General features: G+C 41.9%; 1 protein-coding gene and 1 long non-coding RNA gene across 3 annotated transcripts in view; one reads left to right on the forward strand and one right to left on the reverse strand.

Moving 5' to 3' along the window:
* Positions 1-5,133: 5,133 nt before the first annotated feature.
* On the reverse strand, positions 5,134-17,691 carry SPINK2 (serine peptidase inhibitor, Kazal type 2). The gene is made up of 4 exons (XM_038556182.1): positions 17,555-17,691; positions 16,619-16,671; positions 7,592-7,701; positions 5,134-5,464 (listed from the first exon to the last, which is right to left on the reverse strand). Exons 1-4 carry the CDS (start codon positions 17,628-17,630, stop codon positions 5,419-5,421), a joined length of 285 nt encoding a protein of 94 aa, XP_038412110.1. The 5' UTR covers positions 17,631-17,691; the 3' UTR covers positions 5,134-5,418.
* A 425-nt stretch (positions 17,692-18,116) lies between these two features.
* The window catches only part of LOC111098472, a 32,657-nt gene continuing 27,480 nt past the window's right edge, over positions 18,117-23,293 (forward strand). For both annotated transcript variants that reach the window (XR_005368381.1, XR_005368380.1), the window contains exon 1: positions 18,117-18,336. This is a non-coding gene — a long non-coding RNA (uncharacterized LOC111098472). The remainder of the gene's footprint in view (positions 18,337-23,293) is intronic.

The raw sequence follows: 23,293 nt of genomic DNA on the forward strand, positions 1-23,293 counted from the left end.
ATCTTTACAGTCAGACTATTTTTTTAAGAGTGGATAAGGGGAATTATTTAATAAAGGGTGGATACAAATCTGAATTTGTAATACAACTCTGAGCATATTTAGGGCAGCACTGCATGTATTACATAACAGTGACAGTGAAAATAAGGGCAGGCACTCATTTACCACAAAAAGTGCATATACAGGTACAATATTTTCAGGAAGAAATGTAGTCTCTTTGAACATTTTTTTAAGTTTTTTTTATTTATTTATTAGAGACAGAGAGAGAGAGAGAGAGAGAGAGAGGCAGAAGCAGGCTCCATGCAGGGAGCCTGACGTGGGACTCGATCCCGGGTCTCCAGGATCACGCCCTGGGCTGAAGGCGGCGCTAAACCGCTGAGCCACCGGGGCTGCTCTCTCTTTGAACATTTTTAAAATTTTTTTATTGGAGTTCAATTTGCCAACATATCTTTGAACATTTTTTAAGTAGGCTCTATACCCAACATAGGGCTTGAGCTCACAATCCCAAGGTCAAGAGCTGCATGCTCTGACTGAACCAGCCAGGCGCCCCTCTTCCAACATTTTAAGTTGGTTTGTCTTCTAACCAAGTAACTCCAATCTTAGGAGTTTGTCCTTAAAAATGCTTGCGCACATAAAGAAGGATACATGTACCAAGATGGTACTGCAACATTATTTGTGACAGTGGAAAATGACAACCTAAATGTCCATCATTGAGGAACTGCATAAATAAACTATGTTATATCCATATAATAGAATATAATGCAGTTATTTTTTAAATGAAGTAGATCTATATGTAACGACTGGGGAAAATATACATGATATATTGTTATAGGGCCAGGGGTAAGTAAAAAAAAAAAAAAAAGAAAAAGCAAGCTGCTTTTCTTTAAATGTATAGTTTTCTCTAAAACAGACAACATTTCAAGTCTGCTAAGCACCTCATATGTATTATTTTATTTACTCCTCACCGCAACATTGGAAAGTAGGTACTCTTATCATCCTCACTTTACAGATGAGGAAACAAAGTTAAATCATAACTTGCTCAATGAATGTAGATATGTTATTTGGAGCTCATGTGCTTAGTCACTCAGTTATATCCAGGAACCACTTCTCCCTTTAATTAGGCTAGTTTAAGCTGGAGGTTTTCCCCTTTCAACCAAGAACATCCTAACAATCCAAATATAGCTCAATAGAGACTAGATAAATAATAGCACAATCATACAATGGAATACCATGTAGCTTTTTAAAAGTCTGAGTGGCTCAGTCAGTTGAGCATCTGCCTTCGGCTCAAGTCATGATCTTGGGTCTCGGGGTCCTGGGATCGAGTGCCACCGCCTTGGCCTCCCTGCACAGTGGGGATTCTGCTACTCCTTTTTCCTCTACCTCTCCCCCCAACTCATGCTCACTCTCTCTCTCGCTCTCTCAAATAGGTAAATAAAATCTTAAAAAAATAAAAAGATGAAACTACATATATTAATATAAAAACAAACCTAGGGGATCCCTGGTGGCTCAGCGGTTTAGCGCCGCCTTCAGCCCAGGGCCTGATCCTGGAGACTGAGGATCGAGTCCCACATCAGGCTCCCTACATGGAGCCTGCTTCTCCTTCTGCCTGTGTCTCTGCCTCTCTCTCTCTCTCTGTGTCTCTCATGAATAAATAAATAAAATCTTAAAAAAAAAAAAACGAACGTAAGACAGAAAAGCAAGTTTACAGAAAATATATATGAATATATATATGTTTTAAAATAATAGACAAAGTTTATACAAAAAAGCATGGAAGTATTAACAGTTAAATATCATTAAAAAATACTTCAACAAGGACACCTGGGTGGCGCAGTGGTTAAGTATTTGCCTTTGGCTCAGGTTGTGATCTCGGGATGCTGGGATCAAGTCCCACATCGGGCTCCCTGCAGCGAGCTTGCTTCTCCCTCTGCCTATGTCTCTCCCTCTTTCTCTGTCTCTCATGAATAAATAAATGTTTTTTAAAAAATTAAAAATAAATACTGCAACAAAATCCTTTTTTTTTTTAATTTTTTTTTATTCATGATAGGCACACAGTGAGAGAGAGAGAGGCAGAGACACAGGCAGAGGGAGAAGCAGGCTCCATGCACCGGGAGCCCGACGTGGGATCCGATCCCGGGTCTCCAGGATCGCACCCTGGGCCAAAGGCAGGCGCCAAACCGCTGCGCCACCCAGGGATCCCCCAGCTCACTTTTCAAAGGAGAAGTTGACTAACAAAGCCTAAGCCATGGCAAGGCAGGAAATAGGAGCCCTAGCCCTCGAACCAGAACCAGAATGTCTACTTTCTCCAAGACACTCTGGGTCTTTTGTTCTGCTTCCCTGGGCATGTTAGCCTCATGCTCTCCTACCATAGTCTTTCTCAGTAGTGAGGGGTTAGGGCTTCCAGCAGCTTCTAGGGGCACAGCCTCTCAATCTCACCACCTAAAAGGAGAAAAGGGCTCTTCTCTGAGGATGGACTCTGAATGGTCACAAACCCATTGCAGACCAACCCTGTGAGCAAGGTAGTAGGAATTATGACTGACCGTGACTGGTCTAATTTGGTCCAGGCATTCACCTTTCAGCCTGCCTCCAGAGTCAGGGATATGGGATCCTATAAGAAGGTGGCAGCTTCCTTCAGCAAGAAGTTGGGAGCAGAGTGGAAAAGGAAAGGGGAAGGTGGAAGCAATGCTTCTTTAGGGCAGAAGGGAGAGGTGCTGGGTACACCAAACGATTACAGTGTACTATATACAAGCATACATTTCTCTTTAAAAAAATTTTAGAGCTATTTTCATCTTGTGTATGTGTATATTTTTTTTCTCAAGTGATAAGGATGTATGGACAAGAATGTTCTCTGAAACAGTTTTATAATCCTTAGATGTTGGAAACAACCTATAGTTCACATCTATTGATTTTTTTTTCCCCTTTTGGATTTTCCCCCTTTTTTCCTCTGAGAACAAAGCACCCAATGTCCCATCTCAGCTAAACCAATCCTATACCACCTTACTTCCTGTGACCACAACAATCAGCCTGAAGGGGAACATGTAATCTAACATGAACCAATCAGGGTCTTTGTCCAGAAGAGTCATTTTCTTTTCAGAAAGTACAATTGTTGGGACTGTAACTCCAGGAGATTTTACTCACTTGGAACTGATAGGAAAGAATTATTTCCTGTTAGCTCAGGAAGCTGCCAGGATAGAATCTGTAACTTCCAATTTTGTCTCTCGCACAGGAGGTGAAGCAAGCCTAAGAATGAAGCTGCTTATGCGAAAATAAACAGAGATGAGACATGAAGAGATGGGAAGTCCTGATGCATTAGAGTCCCCAGTTGCCTCTGAGGCAAATAAATAATAAATGTAGCCTCGGAGGCTAATGCTACCCCCGCTCTTCTGCAAATATGACTCAATGGGCCAATTAACTCCCTCGTTCGCTAAGGCTGTTTGAGTTGGGATTCTTCCAGTTTCAACCAAGAGAATCCTAAAAAACAATCCAAATATAGATCAATAGAGGCTGGATACCTTATAGCACAATAATAAAATACTATATAGCTTTTGAAAAGAATAATCTTCATTGACATTAAAAATCTAGTATAAGGAGAAAAGCAAGTTTAGGACAGGATTTTGTGTGTGTGTGTTTCTATGTGTCTGTATGATTTGATAGACACACACATAGTTAGGGAGAGTGAAAAGGACACTGTGTTCCAGAAGGTTAATACAGGTTACCTCTAGGCTAGTATGGGCATGACTTCCACTTTTTTTTTTTTTTGACTTCCACTTTTTAAATATCCTTGTGCATTTCTTAATTTTCCAGAGTACATACTACTTTAATAAAACTAAAATCTTAAGCCAAAAATAACTACAGAACATTATTATAGCCCATTTATTCTATACAACTTCCCACTTTATTACCTCTATTCCATGTAAGAAACAGAGGACTGGGAATTTGGAGACCCAGGCATCTAGGCCAGACTTTCAATGTGTTCTATTACTTGGGCCTCAGTTTCTTTCTCTCTAAGAGGGGTACCTGAAATAACAGCAGCTGATATTTCAGTGGTTTCTACGTCCAAGCACTGTGCTAAGCAGTTTCCTCTCAACAGTTCCATGAGTTGAGCACTATCCCATTTTCCATATAAAAAAAATCAAAGCACAACTGCTAGAATCGGAATTCCAACTCAGGTTTTGCTGACCCCAAAAGCCATATTCTTTCCACTACACACTTTCTCAGCCACCTCTTGCCTCATGGCTAATGGTTTCCTAGAAGCTAGTCCTCACCCAGGATTTGATTCAAAATCCTCTACCTGAAAGCCTGAAAGCATCATTTTAAAGTAATCCCCCATCACTTTTATTATTGCTAATGTTTATTCTTAGTTATATCAAACTTGAAAACAGGATGTTGCAACCTCAGTACTACTGATATTTTGGACTGAAAAAATTCTTGTTGAGAGCTGACCTGGGCACTGTAGGATGTTTGGCAACATCCCTGGTGTCTACCCACTAGATATCAGTAGCACCTACCCTTCAACTGTGACAACAAAACACCAGACATATTGCTGGATGTCCCCTGGGGGAAAATCGCCCTGGAGTTGAGAACCACTGCTCTTAAAAGGAAGAAAAAGGGCATCCCAGGTGGCTCAGTGGTTTAGCGCCGCCATCAGCCTAGGACTTGATCCTGGAGACCTGGGATCGAGTCCCACGTCAGGCTCCCTGCATGGAGCCTGTTTCTCCCTCTGCCTGTGTCTCTGCCTCTGTGTGTGTGTGTGTGTGTGTGTGTGTGTGTGTCTCATGAATAAATAAATAAAATCTTTAAAAATAAATAAATAAAAGGAGCCAAATACCTGCACAAACCCTGAGAGGAAACTACTGAAAGAAGACATTGAATCTAGTAAATATTTCAACCTGCATGATTCTTTGACTTTACTGGCTCAGGCTAAAATCAGCTCCAAGTATTTCATGGTTATGTGCTCTGTGCAGAACACTGTCCCCGTTACATTAACTCTGTAAGATTTGGAAGAAGGAGGAAGTAGAATAAATCTTGCCCTCTCAACGAAGACTCCACTTTGCCCTAATGAAATTCACCTTTGCCTGAAAGGAAAAGAGCCACCAGGAGGCTGCGGAGTAAGAATGGGTATTCAAGAGAGAACAGCAATACTTGAATACAATGCTGTTTTTATTCCAGCTAAATAAAGCAATACACAAGGCACCTGGGCATTAAGCTTAACTCAAGGGGTAAAAGCCAAGAAACAAGGATTTTTTGTGTTTGTTTTAATTATCAGTCACTGCACTTAGCTCTCTTCCATACCTCCTTTCAGAAAATGTGGGCTAACAAATCCCATGCAAAAGAACATAGGAAAGAGAAAAAGGGAAAATGGAATTCATCTAGCATATACTGTTGAAGGTGGTTTCTCCGAATTCTCTTCTATGGACTGCTCCATCAACACGGTCCACTCCGGATTATTTTAATGTCACGCCCATCTTCCCTGCAAATTGAACAACCATAAAGACACATTTATTACCTCCCATACCGAAACTGTCCCACTCTTTGTACCAAAAAGACCCATGTTGTTATACGTTGGATTCCTTCTAAGGTGATGCTAACTTAAACATTTTTAAAGCTACATCTGGTTAAAAAATGAGTGTAAAAGCCCCAAGTTGGCCACTTTTTTCTAACCCTAGGGTATAGGGCGCTAACCTCAAAAACGCATACTGAGGGATCCCTAGGTGGCGCAGCGGTTTGGCGCCTGCCTTCGGCCTAGGGCGCGATCCTGGAGACCCGGGATCGAATCCCACATCGGGCTCCCAGTGCATGGAGCCTGCTTCTCCCTCTGCCTGTGTCTCTGCCTCTCTCTCTCTCTGTGACTATCATAAATAAATAAAAATTAAAAAAAAAAAAAAAAAAAAAAAAAAAACGCATACTGAGAAGACCTAGTAACTCACTAAAGACTGACACCAGGGGCAGCCAGGGTGGCTCAGCAGTTTAGCGCTGCCTTCGGCCTGGGGCCTGATCCTGGAGTCCCGGGATCAAGTCCCATGTGGCCTCCCTGCATGGAGCCTGTTTCTCCCTCTGCCTGTGTCTTTGCCTCTCTCTCTTTCTGCGTCTCTCATGAATAAATAAATAAAACCTTAAAAAAAAAAAAAGACTGACACCAGAGAATGAACCCCCAAAATACAAATCAGCATCCCTTGTCATAAGGTGCTATTTTGTATGTGATTCCTACTCACAGTTGACATTAAGCTAAGTTAGAGGAAGACAAGATGGAGTCTCAGTGGTCAATGTGAACTCCTATAATTAATTGTTGGTCAATGTCTGATGCAGACTTAGAGTGTGCCCATACACATTGGCTCTGTAACCAACAGATAAGTAACTTGTTTGAAAACATCTATGGTAAGACCAAGTGGATGGAGCTGATGCGGCAAAAATGTTTGGATACAACTGTTACCCTCAACCAAGTAGATCCTTAAATGAAGAAGCTGTCCGGCAGACGTTTTAAGGCCAATCAACCATCCAGGCTATAGGTGTAAGTTTGCTGTGCCAGGACAGATGCTGCTGGAGGCTGTCAGCACAGAGTGGCGTGACAGAAATCAAGGCCAAAGCTTGTCACTGGAGAGGTGCCTCACTGCTTGCCTTGTGATGCCTCCTTCTTGGATCCTCTTCAGAGTGGTTCATTAATCCCCTCCGCTAGCTTTCTTGTGTGACTAACTTGTATGATAAAGTTTGCAATAAACTGAGTAATTCATGAATTTAATATTGGCACTACACGGTTATTTGAAATGCATCTTAACCCTGTGATTCACCCTGCTTCATACCTATAGGAGTCACATCACCTGTGAGTGACATGAAGGGCATCAAGCATAACATACATTGCTTAACATTCTACTAGGTGGAATGATTAAGACCTATGTCCCAGTTCATATTGCAGGGGATACAGGTTACTTGCACATGCCCTCTGAATTTAAAAGACAATTCAAGAGGCACCTGGCTGGCTCAGTCAGTGGAACATGCAACTCTTTGATCTCAGGGTCATAAGTTCAAGAACCACATTGGGTGTGGGGCCTATTTAAAAAACCATTTTTTAAAAATATGAGTAAAAATAAAGGAAAGATGAATATGTCACAGAGTTTAAGAATTAAATATACTCTTAATTTGGGGAAACTGCCCATCCGTGGAGAGTAACATAACCTGGTTATCTGGTCTATAGTTGGCTACTCACAAATGTCATTCTCTAACTTTGACCTGGGAAATGCACTGAATGAGTCTGCCTTTTTATTTATTTATTTTTTTAAGATTTATTTATTCATGAGAGACACAGACTGAGAGAGAGAGGCAGAGACACAGGCAGAGGGAGAAGCAGGCTCCCTGCAGGAAGCCCAATGTGGGACTCGATCCTGGATCCCGGGATCACAACCTGAGCCGAAGGCAAGCATCCAACTGCTGAGCCACCCAGGCGTCCCTGATTCTGCCTTTTTAAATGTCAGTCTGAAAACAGAACTATTATGTCACATTTGATTCTTACATCCAAGAAAAGAATTGCTACTTCCTAAGTAATCAAAAATCAAAAAAAGGACTAAGGAAAACTTGACCAGTCTATACTATAAAACTATGTTACCTGATTTTCATGCACAGAGTACACTCATTGGGATAAGTGGACATGTCGCTTCCACACACAGGGCTAAAGTCTCTGGGACATCCTGGTAATTTATACTGATTGCAGTTTGGCTAGAAAAGAGAAAGAAAAACAGAAATTACAAAACTGAGACATTCTCATCACAAAATAGCTGAGGGTAAGACAAAGTCCCAAGTCTCCTAGATTTCCTAGGAACATCCTACAAAAATAGTTCTATTTCCCACACACAAGAAAGATTTTTTTAAAAAGATTTTATTTATTCATTCATGAGAGACACACAGAGAGAGGCAGAAACACAGGCAGAGGAAGAAACAGGCTCCATGCAGGGAGCCCGATGTGGGACTCGATCCTGAGTCTCCAGGATCATGCCCTGGGCTGAAGGCAGTGCTAAACCACCAGGCCACCGGTGCTGCCCAAAAAAGATTTTTTAATGCAAAAATCAGGTGCAATATTGAAGCAATGGTTTAATACCTACTATGTAAGAAAAGGACCTCGGTCTGGTTATTTTTATTTATTTATTTTTATCTTTTTTTAGAGGACCCTGAGGGAAAGGGAGGGAGAAAATATTTCAACCACACTCCATGCCCAGTGCAGAGCCCGATGCAGGATCTGACCTGACAACCCTGAGATCATGACCTGAGCCAAAATCAAAAGTCAGACACCGAACTGACTAAGCTACCCAGGCACCCCAGTCTGGCTGATTTTTAAACGAAAGTCCAAGACACACCATCATACCCACTTTGTAATTTGTACTTTACTACTAACTCCAAATGAATGTTGTTACATTCCATCTTAATTAATCCCTTGGCATAATGTCAAGATAAACTCAGGAATTTAATCTTTTAGTCTGGACCTTTAAGATACTGGCATTTAACCAACAGCACCAAAGAAAACAGCAGGTTCAGAATTAGACCTTCCTTAGGGGTTGTTATGGATTGAATTATACCCATTCAAAAAGTGATTAAGTTAAAGTTGTAAACACCAGAACCTCAGAATGTGACGTTATTGGAAACAGGGTCTTTATATAAGAAATTAAGTTGAAATGAGGTCCGTAGAATGGACCCTAATCCAATATGACTGGTGTCCTTATAAAAAGGGAAAATTTGGACATAGAGTTAAAACAGAGGGAAGATCATGAGAAGACAAAGTGAATGCCATTTACAAGCAAAAAAACATCTGGGACTCCCAGAACCCGGGAGATAGGCATGGAACAGATTCTCCCTCACAGCCCTTAAGAGGAACCAATTCTACCAACACCTTGATTTAGGACTTCTAGCCTCCAGAACTGTGGGACATTCAATTTATGTTGTTCAACTCCTCCAGTTTGTGGAACTTTAGTACAGCAGCCCTAAGAAACTGACATGGCATCATGGAACTCAACCCTGTGATTAGATGGATTTGAGGCTAGACAAATGATATATCTTTCTCACAGCTGCTAATCTCCAGCAGGGCCAGGACTAGATGTGGTCACAGCGATCAGACCATGGTGTGCAGTCTCACTTTAACAAAGGTCAAATATATGGTCCACTACATTTCTATTTTATAGACATATGTTTATATATATATATGTATATATACTTGTTTTAGTAAATGGTAATCACTTTTTTCACTTCAGAATAAAAGAAGTCATCCTGGTTTAGCACTCTGAATAAAGGCAGTGCATTTTTCTATTGATATTATCTGGATTTATAAAGACCTAAGCAGGGATGGCCATGGATTAAAATCTAAAGTAAAAGAGGTTTTGTTGACCCTTCCCATTCTCTCATTTAGCCCTCATTCAGGAGCCTGATATGCTGCCCAAAGCTCATTAAGATGATGCCTTGTGAGGCTGCTCTCACAGGCAGAGTGGATGCCCTCTTATCCAATGAGATTGGGACAAGTGGTAGTTGGTCGTATAGTTGATAAAATCAATTAAAGCAAGGAAACAATAACTATATGTGCATATATATATACACATACACATGTATATATACACACATATATGTATATATATACCCTAAACATTTTATCATAAAACACATAGATGAAAAACAAAATTTCCAATTTTTGGATATAAGACACATAGGGCCACCTGTAATGCTACTATAATATAATTTTCCTTGTAGCTAAGGATATACATGGAATTACTGTGCAGTAGCTTCTGGGAATGTCCTTTAAGAGAAAGCAGTTACTTGTCCTTTGTTTCCCTCAATTTTTTTCTCTGTCCATTCCTCCATCCTGCTTCTGGGTGCATGGAGCTCTAATCTCTATCTTATACATCAGGAGGATAAAGGGCACATTCTAGGATGGCAGCACTGTGTGCTCCTATTTTGTCTCTTGTTACTTGCAGCTGAATCTAATCCTGATACAAGAGATCTTTCCTTTGAATGTTTCAACTTCAGCTGACCCTTGAACAACATGTATTTAAATGTATTTTGTCTCCCTTGGGATTTTAATAACATTTTATTTTCTCTAACTTACAAAAATACCAAGTTAAGAATGTAACACATACAAAATGTGTATTAATCAACTCTCTCTCTTTTTTTTTTTTTTAATAGAGAGAGAGAGAGAGAAGGACGAGAGAAAGAGGAATGGGGTAGGGACAGAGGAAGAGAGAGAATCTTAAGCAGGCTCCCCACTGAGTGTCGAACCCAATGACCCAATGAGGGGCTCAATCTCGTGAGCCTGAAATCATAACCTGAGCCAAAATAAAGTCAGGAAGCTTAACCAACTAGGTCACCTAGGTGCCCCTAATCAAGTCTTTATTAGTAAGGCCTCTGGTCAACAGTAGGCTATTAGCAGTTACATTTTGGAGTCAAAAGTTATACTTAGAATTTTGACTATTGAGGGGGGGGGGGGGTCGGCATCCCCATCCCCATATTGTTCAAGAGTCAACTATAATTAGGAGTTCTGTGTGCTATCACTGCAAAAATGATACCCATAATAAGTACACACAAGTACACACTGTTTTCCTTTCTTTAAAACATGATTACTCAACCACAGTTTATATTTTGGACCAGATAATTCTTTGGAGTGGGAGGCTGGACTGTATGTTGTAGGATGTTCTCTATCCACTAGATGCCGGTATCAACTCCTCAATCATGATGATCAAAATAACAGTCTAAATGTCTGCTGGAGGGCAAAACTGCCCCCAGCTGAGAACCACTATTTTAAAATACAGTGAGAATTTAAGGAGTGCCTGACTGCCTCAGTCGGTAGAGCATGCAACTCTTGATCTTGGGGTTGTAGATTTAAGCTCCATGCTAGTTGTAGAAATTTCTTAAAAATAAAATCTTAAAAAAAAAATACTGTGAGAATTTAAAACAATGTAATATACAATTTTTAAAAATCTTGTTACAATTATTTACAGTTGTTTCACCTACACCTAACTCGACAGCAACTTTTTTTTAACAATATGTCTTTTACCAAGTCTTTCAAAAGCATTCAATTCAGTCATCATATAATCTATGACTTTATTTCTTTATACTCATGTTTTTATTGTCCTTACATTTTTAGTTAAAATGAGACTGGTAACTGCCACAACAGGCTTGTGAACACACACACACTTTAAGTCTTGGTAAGAATATAACTCTACTGATGGGAAGTAGTCTACTGGTATACAAATAAGAGGGTAGGCTACCTACAGCCAGGAAATGGTCATTATGCTGTGGCAATTGTTCAGAGAGAAGGAAGAGGGTCATTTGTGAGTTGCTTAAGCGGAAGGTGTTCAGTGAGTGTTTAGTGTTAACAACTAGCCCCAGTGGACCCACACAGGGCTGCCTGAGCATGTCACCTCAGAAGCGTGTTAAAAACACTGATTTACTGCCATTTGCAATGACATGGATGAAGCTGGAGAGTATTGTGCTGAGCAAAAGAAGTCAGAGAAAGGCAAATACTGTATGATTTCACTCATATGTGGAATTTAAGAAACAAAACAAACAAGCAAAGGAAAGACAAAACAAAACTGAGAGGGAGGCAAACCAAGAAACAGACTCTTAACTACAGAGAACAAACTGATGGTTACCAGAGAGGAGGTTGGGGCTGGCGGCGGGAGGGGGGTGCGGGGGGGGGGGGGGGGGGGGGGGGGGGGTGCGTGGGGGGTGCGGCTAGTGGGAAAAGGTGGCTGTGAAGTAGATGAAGTAGATGATGAGGATTAAGGAGTGCGTTTGTGGTGATGAGCACCGGGTGTTGTATGGAAGTGCTGAATCACTATATTGTCCACCTGAAACTAATATTACACTGTAAACTAAATGGATTAAATAAAACTTAAAAAAAAAAAAAGAAAGAAAAGAAAACACTGATTTGGGACCTCATGCCAGATTCAATTAGCATCTCCAGGGTTAGAATCCATGTGTCTAGAGGCCCCTGAATTCTGATTCAGCTAGGACTGGGCTTAGGAACTGCTGTTCCCAATCATCTTGACATCCAATCCACTTAGACTACATTTGGAAGATAAGGGGAATACACTGAGATACACAATTTGGCACACAATTTCAGGGAGCTCCTGCTCTACACCTTTCCTGCCTCCCTTTTTTTTTTTAACTAAAACATATCTTGCCTATGCCCACTATCTGACTAGATAAACAACTAATTAAAATCAATCTATTTAGCCTGAAGGTCTTAGGGTTTTTTATATTCAACAGAAGCTTTCAAATGCTTTCATCTCAAAGAATGACTAACATATGAATTTTGAGGAGCACTAACAGGCTGGTAAGGAAGTTTTGTTTGTTGTGTTTTGTTTTTTAAGCAGAAGATCTTTGATGTCTCTCAGATCCCCAAGGTATCTAGCCAGCTGGAAGACAATGTTGGTATTCCAGTCTGTTTCCAGTCTCATTCTCTTGATTTCAAAGTTAACTTTGGCTATCCACCATTTAACTTCATTAAATTTAGGCCACTCACTTCCTGGATTTTCTGAGTGGAAACATGAGGCTTTACGAATAAATACTTTTCACTTTTATCAATGAGGTCAAATAATTTCATTAATAAATTATGCCTCTACCAACCCTTAGTTTTATTCAGTTACCCAAATTTATGACAGAAGAGAAACAATTCAGAATAGGTTCACCATCAGGGGAGGCTCTAAATTACATGCCACGACATGCCAACTATAGAAGAGAGTTTATACCCATGGCAGACTGCTCCTCAGAGCTTTAGAAGACACTCTCATTCTGGAAGAGGGCCATCTCGCATTTTTACTTATTTCTTAGAATCAATATTTGTAGAAGGATGTGATATGCTTTTAAGTAATTCTCAGAGCTTTATACTCTGAATATTTTCTTTTGAAAAATTCAATAAATGAATAAGATTTGAAGAGAGGTGTTAGAGGGAGTCTGCTTCCTCTTTCTCCTCTCCCCACACCATGTACTCTCTTTCTCTCTAAAATGAATAAATAGGGATCCCTGGGTGGCGCAGCGGTTTGGCGCCTGCCTTTGGCCCGGGGCACGATCCTGGAGACCCGGGATCGAATCCCACGTCGGGCTCCCTGCATGGAGCCTGCTTCTCCCTCTGCCTATGTCTCTGCCTCTCTCTCTCTCTCTGTGACTATCATGAATAAATAAATAAAATCTTTAAAAAAAATGAATAAATAAACCTTAAAAAAAAAACAGTGTGGCACTAGCATAGGGATAGAAGAGCATAAGCTATGGGAAAACAGTGGAAGGTACAGGTAGAAAGATTGGCTGCAGTAAGGACACTGTTGACACTGGGAAGTCTCTATGTTCTGCATAGGGACATGCTGTACTTAGAACTGAAGTTGTTTTTTTTTTTTTTTAAAGATTTTATTTATTCATGAAAAACACAGAGAGAAAGAGGCAGAGACACAGGAAAGGGAAAAGCAGGCTCCATGTGGGAAGCCTGATGCGGGACTTGATCCCAGAATCCTGGGATCATGCCCTGAGCCAAAGGCAAACGGTCAACCACTGAGCCACCCAGGCATCCCTAGAGCTGAAGTTTTGAAAGGAATTGCAGCAGCAGTGTGTAGCCGGGGTCAGGAAGTGGAGATAATAAAGAGTTCAGGAAAATTGCATAGGGGGCCACTATGCTAGCCTAGGTAAGAGGTAATGGGGACCCTAAACCAGAGCAGTGGCAACAGAACTGGGGAAGAAAACAAAAATCTCTTGAGTAATTCATTCTTTTAATAATCCTGTAGCATTTGCCTCCTGAGAGTGAGTGCCTTTTTAAATTTTACACCCTAGCAGGATGCCTAGGCAACTCAGCAGTTGGACGCCTGTCTTCGGCTCAGGGCATGATCCTGGAGTCCCAGGCTCGAGTCCCACATCAGGCCCCCTGTATGGGACCTGCTTCTCCCTCTGCCTATGTCTCTGCCTTTCTCTGTGTCTCTCATGAATAAATAATATTTCTTTTTAATTTGCACCCTAGAAAAAGAAAAAAAATTTGCACCCTAGGCACCCAACTCACCTTACCCTAATCCCAGCCTTGAGATGGAGGTGGGTTATTCCCATTTTCTTTTTTTTTTTTTTAAGATTTTATTTATTTATTCATGAAAGACACACAGAGAGAGGTAGAGAGAAAGCCAGAGACGCAGGGAGCCCCACGTGGGACTCGATCCCAGGTCTCCAGGATCATGCCCTAGGCTGAAGGCAGCACGAAACCACTGAGCCACCCAGGCTTCCCGTTATTACCATTTTCTGAGAGAAAATCAAACCACCCAAAAATGGAGTCATCTGATCAAAATGTATTATTGGGGTCTTCTAAGAGCTGAAGATTAGACACCAAATAACAAATAAGACATCATACTTGATCACAGGAGTATACAGTTTACTGAAAGGAGACAAACAGGCAATTACAATTCAATGCTATGATGAGATAGCATTTACTGTTGAAGGAAACCAGAATATGTCACCCCAAAAATATGACTCTTTGACATAAAATATATTTTGAGCTAAAGGCAATTAAGAAGTAGCAATCCCAAGAAAAGTGCTCTGTATTCTCCCCTTTTCTGCCCAAAGGCAGAATATAGTTTCTCCTTTACTGAAGACAACTCTAGACTCCACCCAAGGTGGCCCCAGAGGAACCTGCAAACAAACCTTACTCTGTAGTTTCTTCTCATATATTTACCTTCCTATAGTATCCCACCCTTGGAAGCCTAAAACCATTTTACTTTGTCCTGTCAGGTCTCTAGAAATTTGTTCTATATAAGTCAAAGTTCTAAACCACCTCTTTGAGTTACTCATCTCTGAATGCTTCCATGTGTGTATGTGTGATGCACTTATTAATAAACTTGCTTGTTTACTGTCTTGTGTTCAAGAGGCCCCAGTTGAGAACTTAGAAGTGTAAAGCTTTTAAATCTTCCCTACGGCAGCACTGGTGGCTTAGAGGTTTAGTGCCGCCTTTGGCCCAGGGCATGATCCTGGAGACCCGGGATCGAGTCCCACATCGGGCTCCCCGCATGGAGCCTGCTTCTCCCTCTGCCTGTGTCTCTACCTCTCTCTCTCTCTGTCTCTCTGTCTCTCATGAATAAATAAAATCTTAAATAAATAAATAAATCTTCCCTACACTGTCATGTGATGATGATAATGATGATGATGATGCAGTATAGGTTGAATGGAAACAAAGAAAAAGTGCATCTATATCTCCTTTGGAGTTAGAAAATGGGATGAGAAGGTTTCCTGGAAGAGGTCTACTCTGAATACTCAAAGTTACTTAACCCCTTGAGGTCAATATCCCTATACATAAAATAATATCTTACAAGGTCACTATGAGGACTGAGAGACTGAATATACATACGGACAATGTAAGATCATTTATTAAAATTGAACTCTGGAGGACCTGAGTAGCTTAGTCAGTTAAGCGTCTGACTCTTGATTTTGGCTCAGGTCATCATTTTGGGGTCACAAGATCGAGTCCCACCATAGGGTCCATGCTGGGCTTAAGATTCTTTCTATCCCTCTGCACCCCACTCCCCTACCACTTATGTGTTTTTTCTCTCTCTTTCTAATACACACACACACACACACACACACACACATATGTATATAAAAAACTCTGGGGATCCCTGGGTGGCGCAGTGGTTTGGCGCCTGCCTTTGGCCCAGGGCGCGATCCTGGAGACCCGGGATCGAATCCCACATCGGGCTCCCGGTGCATGGAGCCTGCTTCTCCCTCTGCCTGTGTCTCTGCCTCTCTCTCTCTCTCTCTGTGTGACTATCATAAATAAATTAAAAAAAAAAAACTCTGACCCACAACCTACAGCAGCCTACCCAGGAAACCAATTCATTATTTAGAATAACCAACCCAGGAAGCCAGTCTAGTATAAGTCAGACTTGTAAGAAGTCAAACAGCTATCTTTAATGACAATCCAGGAAGCCAAACAATAACCTACATAACAACTAGCCCAAAATGGCCAGGATTTGATTGATACTGACAAGTTCACTAATGTTTTTCCCCACTTCTAACTTAGCACCAACCAGAGAAAGCCAAATATGCACATCTTACCCTTCACATAGGATGTCTGCTTCTAGTTAGCCCACCTTCTAGTTAGCTTCCCCAGGCCAACAGCCTCCAATCAGGGCACACCTGAAACCCTCCCTTCTTCCCACTATAGCGCTTTCTCTCTCCTCTGCCAGCCTTTGAGTTTCCACCAAAACACAAAAGATGTGTGGCTGAATCCTGTGCTACACATCAAGCTCTGAAATCTTGCTTTTGCTTGTTTTCATTTAGTTGGTCTTCATTTGCTTCCACAGACTTATTTAGATAATGTTCATAAAATGTCTAGTACAAGACATAACCATTAGACCAAGGACTTTTTGAGTCATCAAAGAAACTATTAAAGGAAACAAAGTGCTGAGGCCTTCAAGGACTGAGCTATTTCTGGCCAAAATTTACAATTTTGATCTGCATCAAAAGGCCTGCCTTAGAATCTGATTTCTAAAGAGGCAGTCAACAGTTTCAAAAGTGGCAGGTTAGGGGAAAACAAAACAAAACAAAAAAAAACCTGGCAGGTCAGACCTGAAAACTAGCCCCAACCCGAACCCTATGGGAGTGGAAATAATACAAGTGGGCTCCTACTTACTGTTCTGTATTCTGAAGGTTGACCAAACTCAGAGCTCAAAGAGTCCAAAGAGGCTGTGAGAAGAAGACAGACATCTTAAAGTATATGATTAAGGTCAATTCTTATTCATAAGGGGCTTTTAAAATCCAGCTTATGCTTTATCCTGGCCACAACCTCTCCCTTCCTCTCAGACACCTCGCTTCTTGGAACAGCCCCCATCACCCACACCCCCAAAGAAGGGTAATAAGTTGTTTTCTGGCACCTCTCCTGGCAGGCACACATAAGGAATATTTGGTACGGATTCTGGAACTGACCACCCTAACACATTGGCTTGAAAAAGCATTTCGGAGCCATGAAATAAAAGAGAAGTAACTCTTACTAATTCACCATATTCTCCTCTGTGGCTCAGGGTAACAGACGCAAAACTGAACATTAGGTGCTACCATTTTAATTCCATTTTCAAACAGGTGTCAAGTCTGGCTGGACTTAAAGCCCCTTTCTCATAAGCCTCAGAGTGCCTGATGCACTTGGCATTCACAATCCCTAATTCCTGTTCATTTCCTGCAGAGGTTCAGTGAGGGCCCCCGTGTCCACACACACACACACACACACACACACACACACACACAAATTCTAATAATCTTGGGCTCCAGAAAATCTTCAAGGGAGAGAGACAGCAGATAGCTGGGTGTCACTAAGAAGAGGCCCGGAGCCAAGGCCAAGCAAGAAGGAAAGAGCGGCGCTGGCCCCAGGGCCATCCCCCAGCCCTGCACCCCCAGCCCTGCACCCCCCCCCCGTTCGAGCCCCTAGACGCGCACAGGCCAGGCTGCGGGGAACCGCCAGTAACGGGTGCGCCGAGGGCCGCGGGACCGGGGGGCTGGGAGCCCCGGGCCAGACCCACTTTCGGATACTCCGCCCGCAGCCGTGCCGGCCGACCAGACCCGCGGGGAGGGCTACCTGCCACGTCCCGGGCCAGGAGCAGCAGCACCAAGCTCACCGCCCCGAGCGCCAGGCTCCCTCCGCGGCCCGCCATCCGAACCCTGCTCGGGGCGCCCAGGTCCGAGCGGCCGCGGGCTGGCGGGGGGCGGGGACGGGGCGGGGCTACGGGGGCGGGGCTACGGGGCGGGACTACAGGGGGCGTGGTTACAAGGGGGCGGGGCTACAGTGGGGGCTACGTGGGGCGTGGTTACGGGGAGTGGTTACAAGGGGCGGGGCTACAGGGCGTTGCTATGGGGCGGGGCTACGTGGGGCGTAGTGACGGGGCGGGGCTACAGTGGGCGGGGCTACGGGGCGGGGCTGCGGGGGCGGGGCTACAGGGAGCGGGGAATACTGGGCGTGGTTACAAGGGGGCGGGGCTACAGTGGGGGGCTACGTGGGGCGTGGTTACGGGGAGTGGTTGCAAGGGGCGGGGCTACAGGGCGTTGCTATGGGGCGGGGCTACGTGGGGCGTAGTTACGGGGCGGGGCTACAGTAGGCGGGGCTACGGGGCGGGGCTGCGGGGGCGGGGCTACAGGGGCGGTGCTAGCCCCCCACCTCGCCATCCTTCTCCTCCTAAAGCAGGTATCATAACTAATTAAGGAGAGACACCGAGACCCAGGCAGAGGGAGAACCAGGCTCCATGCAGGGAGCCGGATGCGGGACTCGATCCCGGGTCTCCAGGATCAGGCCCTGGGCTGAAGGCGGCGCTAAACTGCTGAGCCCCCCCGCCCCGGGCTGCCCTCGTATGAGTATTAAATGAGGTAAGGACCTACATGTGTTCAGACATGGTACAACTCAATACATTTTAGTCCCTTTCTATTTTTTCCATGTTGACATTTGTAAAGGGGGCAGTTCTTGTGCTCCCAGACAAGTGGTCCTCTGCTCTGATTTCCAGTCACATTGGTTCATTGTGCTGTCACAGAGCCATTGCAGCCTGTAGGCAGTAGCTTTGTTTCTCTTACCTGCCTATCCCTAGTGCCTAGCACCATGCCTGACACAAGCTCAGTACATGTTTGCTGCATAGATGAATCCTGAAACGTTAAACTGACATCACAGCAAGTAGACCCAAAACAGACACAGGATCCAGGAAACAAGAGTTCAAACCCAAGAGAGGGTTGTTAGGGTAGATCTTAATGCAGTGTGACTGGTGTCCTTACAAGAAGAGGAGATTAGGACACAAAACGGAGGGATAACCTTGTGAGGACCCAGAAGACAGCCATCTGCAGTCCAAGGAGAATAGCTGAGAGGAAAGCAAACCTGCCAACACTTTGATCTTGGACTTCCACCTTCAAGAAAAATGTATTTCTAGGGACCCCTGGGTGGCTCAGCAGTTGAACCTCTGCCTTTGGCCCAGGGCGTGATCCTAGAGTCCTGGGATCGAGTCCCACATCTGGCTCCCTGCATGGAGCCTGCTTCCCCCTCTGCCTGTGTCTCTGCCTTTCTCTGTGTGTCTCTCATGAATAAATAAATAAAATCTTTAAAAACAAAAAAGAAAATGTATTTCTATTATTTATGCCACTCAATCTGTGGTACTTTGTTACAGCAGCCCTAGCAAACCAGTACATGTATGTGATAAAATAAATTATATGCATGTATCATTTTGTATCAAAAGATTTCATTTTAAGAAATTGAACAAAAGAAAGGTTACTCTGAAAGAAACACATTCATGCACTCTAACAATAACTCATATAGTATTGGAGAATAATATTGATTTACTGATTCTTTTCTCCCTAGACAAGCACCCTCTGAGATATTTACTAATTCTGAACACTAATTTTGGTAACAGTTCAGCAAATCTTTTTTTTAAGATTTTATTTATTTATTCAGAGAGACAGAGAGAGAGAGAGAGGCAGAGACATAGACAGAGAGAGAAGCAGGCTCCATGCAGGGAGCCTGACGTGGGACTCGATCCCGGGACTCCCGGATCACACCCTGGGCCGAAGGCAGGTGCTAAAACACTGAGCCACCCAGGGATCCCCAGTTCAGCAAATCTTGATGAGAAGTTTGGAGAAGAGAACTAATGTTGCCAAAGAGGCACAACAAGTTAGTGAATTGGCAGACCTTTTTTTTTTTTTTCCTGCCTTGTATGCCTATGTGTCAAATGTTGATCCCGTGAAATATTCCCTGTATCATTCAGGATCCAGTCTGGAGAAAACACAAGCCTCACTAGGAATTCTCCCAAAGAGAATTTTTTTAAAGATGTTTATTTATTTATTCATGAGAGACACAGAAAGAGAGGCAGAGACATAGGCAGAGGGAGAAACATGCTCCCAATGGGAAGCCCAATGTGGGACTCAATCCCAGGACCCTGGGATCACGCCCTGAACCAAAGGCAGATGCTCAACCACTAAACCACCCGGGTGTCCCTCCCAAAGAATTTAACATAAGGGATTGGCCAGGCCGGTATTGGAAAACTAAAAAAAAAAAAAAAAGCAGTAAGGGACCAGTGCGGTAATACACAAAGATGGTAACTCCAAGCCATAGGTATCAGCCCTAGGTCTGGAGGAAAAGAAGTTGTGGGACACGCCTGGGTGGCTCAGTGGTTAAGCATCTACCTTTGGCTCAGGGTGTGATCCTGGAGACCCGGGATCGAGTCCCATGTCAGGCTCCCTGCATGGAGCCTGCTTCTCCCTCTGCCTGTGTCTCTGCCTCTGTGTGTGTGTGTGTCTATCATGAATAAATAAATAAAATCTTTAAAAAAAAACTGTTGATATTACACCTTAGAAATATTTCCATATAGTTTTTCTCAGCATTTGTCAGCCCAGAACAAGAGTCAACACTTTTTGTAAAGAGCCAAAGAGTAAATACTTTAGATTTTGTGGATCAGGGGCACCTGGGTGGCTCAGCAGTTGAGCATCTGCCTTCAACTCAGATCATGATCCTGAGGTCCTGGGATCAAGTCCCTCATTGGGCTCCCCACAGGGAGCCTGCTTCTCCCTCTGCCTATGTCTCTGCCTCTCTGTGTGTCTCTCATGAATAAATAAATAAAATCTTAAAAAAAAAAAGATTTTGTGGATCAGTCTGTCACAACTAGTCCACACTGCGATATAGTACAAAAGCAGACAGACCATATTTCAAAGAAAGGGCATGGCTGTGTTTCAGTAAAATATGGATTTAAATGTAAAATGTGTACCTTTTAGATTTTAAATTACATCAAAAAGAATTTTAAAAGCACTAAAAGCATAAAATATGTAGGAATAAATTTAATCAAGAAAGTAAAAGACCAGTACTCTGAAAAGTGTAAAACATTGCCAAAGAAACTGAAGACGACACAAAGAAATGGAATGATAAAAAAAAAAAAAAAGAAATGGAATGATATTCTATACTCATTGATTGGAAGTTCATATTGTTAAAACACCACAATCTTCCAGTTATAAAATAAAAAAGACACAAGGATATAATGTACAGCACAGGGGATTAAGTCAATAATATTATAACAACTTTGTATTGTGACAGATGGTAACCAGTCTTATTGTGGTTACCATTTTTTATAAAGTTTTTTTCAAGTTTATTTATTTATAATCTCTACACCTAATATGGGGCTTGAACTTACAACCTAGAGATCAAGAGTTGCACATTCCACTGACTGAGCCAGCCAGGCACCCCTTGTGGTGACCATTTTTGAATGTGTATATATATATATATATATATCCATTCAGTATGTTGTACACCTTAAACTAATACAATATTGTATGTAATTATTCTTCAAAAGAGAAAAAAAATCCTCAAAGAAAGATTTTAGAGGAAAACATTGGAGAAAATCTTTAGGATCTAGGGAAAGTGTTCTTAGACTTGAGGCTAAGAGCATGATTTATAAAAAGAAAAATTGGTAAATTGGTCCTCATCAAAATTAAAAACCTTTGCTCTGTAAAAGACCTTGTAATGAGGGGGCACCTGTGATGGCTCAGGTGGTTAAGTGTCTGACTTCAACTTAGGTCATGATTTCAGGATCCTGAGATTGAGCCCTCACTTCTGGCTTCCCGCTCAGCCAGGAGTGTGCTTGTCCCTCTGCCCCTCCTCTCTTCTGCTTGTACTCTCTCTCTCAAATAAATAAATAAAATCTGAAAGAAAAAAAAAAAGACCTTGTAATGAGGATGAAAAGACAAATACAGACTGGGAGGAAATATTTGCAAACCACATATGCAACAAAGGACTTGTATCTAGAATATATAAGGAGATCTCAAAACTCCAGAGTAAAACAAAACAAAACACAGAAACAAACAAAAAACCAAACCCACCTGATTAGAAAACAAATTTATGAGCAGACATTATACTAGAGAGGATATATAGATGCCAACACATGAAAAGATATTCAATATCATTAGCCATTAGGGAAATGCAAATCACAATGAAATACCAATACACATTTGTCAGGATGGCTAAAATAAAAACATCAAATGCTGTCAAGGTGGTGGAGAAACTGAATCATTCATTGTTGGCAGGAACGTCAAACAGTACAATCACTCTGGAATACAGTTTGGTAGTTTCTTAAAAAAAAAAAAAACCTAAGCATGCAAATACCATATGACCTGGAGATTGTACTCTTGGGCATTTCTCCCACAGAACTGAAAATTTATGTTTACACAAAAGCCTGAACATGAATGTTCATAGCAGCTTTATTTGTAATAGCCAAAACCTGGAAACAACCTAAATATCCTTCATCAAGTGAACAATTAAGCTATGGTAATTCATACCAGAGTTCTACTCCACAGTAAATATGAATCAATAATTGATTCATGCAACAATGTGAGTGGATCTCAAGGGCACTATGATGCGTTAAAGAAAAGAAACCCAATTTCAAAAAGCTAGAAAGCAGAGAAATAATAGCCGAAACTGAGACTTTACTGAAAACATTTTTGCTAGCTCATTACATATGGTTCTCAGAATTTTAACTAATCAGTAACTTTAAATTATATTAATTTGGGAAGAATTCTCAAAAAGTATTTATGACTCTTATCACAAAGAAATTTTTAGAGCCCTCTTTGAAATATTGGTGGGTAACCTCCAGGGTCATAACTTGCAAGTTAAAAAATATTTTTTAAATGGTTATTTTTGAATGAAACCATACACACTATCCAGAAGGATATATGATTCTAGAAATGTCATTCATTTTATTCATTCATCCATTCCACAAATATTTCAAAATGCTCTATGCACTGTCCCAGGAACCAGATTAGCAGCGAACAACACCTACTAAAAATCCCTGCCCTCAAGAGGCAGGGATTAATTCTAATATCTAGTGATATTACCATGATAAAAGGCCTTTAAGAAAACACCTGTTCAAGTAATGGTAACCATCAATGTATAACCCACTCCTAATTGATTACACAAGACCTACAGATCAGAGGATGTTTTATAAAAATTAGGCAGTATAGTAAATCGAGCCATATAAATCCCAAAAATACATGTTGTCACTCCTAGGCTTGTCTTAAACCAGCATGTTATCAAATCTCATCTAAATAGAAATTGCAGGGTGTCTGGCTGGGTCAGTTGGTAAAGCATGAGGCTCTTGATCCTGGGGTTGTGAGTTCAAGCCCCATGATAGGTGTAGAGATTACTAAAAATAAAATTTTTTTGTTTTTTTTTTTTTAAGAAATTATTGAAGTAACAGAGGCACTGTGGAAACTTTAACTGGGTCCTCTGAATCAAAGCCAAATCTTTCTGGGGTTTGGAAAACATAGTTTCTTTTCCTAAAAATTGTTATTAATGTGAACAAAT

Source organism: Canis lupus, chromosome 13 (genome assembly GCF_011100685.1).
Source record: "Canis lupus familiaris isolate Mischka breed German Shepherd chromosome 13, alternate assembly UU_Cfam_GSD_1.0, whole genome shotgun sequence".
Classification (NCBI taxonomy): Eukaryota; Metazoa; Chordata; class Mammalia; order Carnivora; family Canidae; genus Canis; species Canis lupus.

Bases quoted from the DNA above. Each gene is read 5' to 3' on its own strand.
- SPINK2 (XM_038556182.1), bottom strand. From the start codon at position 17,630: ATGGCGGGCCGCGGAGGGAGCCTGGCGCTCGGGGCGGTGAGCTTGGTG. The intron at 16,672-17,554 runs GTAGCCCTCCCC...TTCTTCTCACAG, and splicing joins CCTGGCCCGGGACGTGGCAG to CCTCTTTGGACTCTTTGAGC. The intron at 5,465-7,591 runs GTAACATAGTTT...TTCAATTTGCAG, and splicing joins ACTCTGTGCATGAAAATCAG to GGAAGATGGGCGTGACATTA.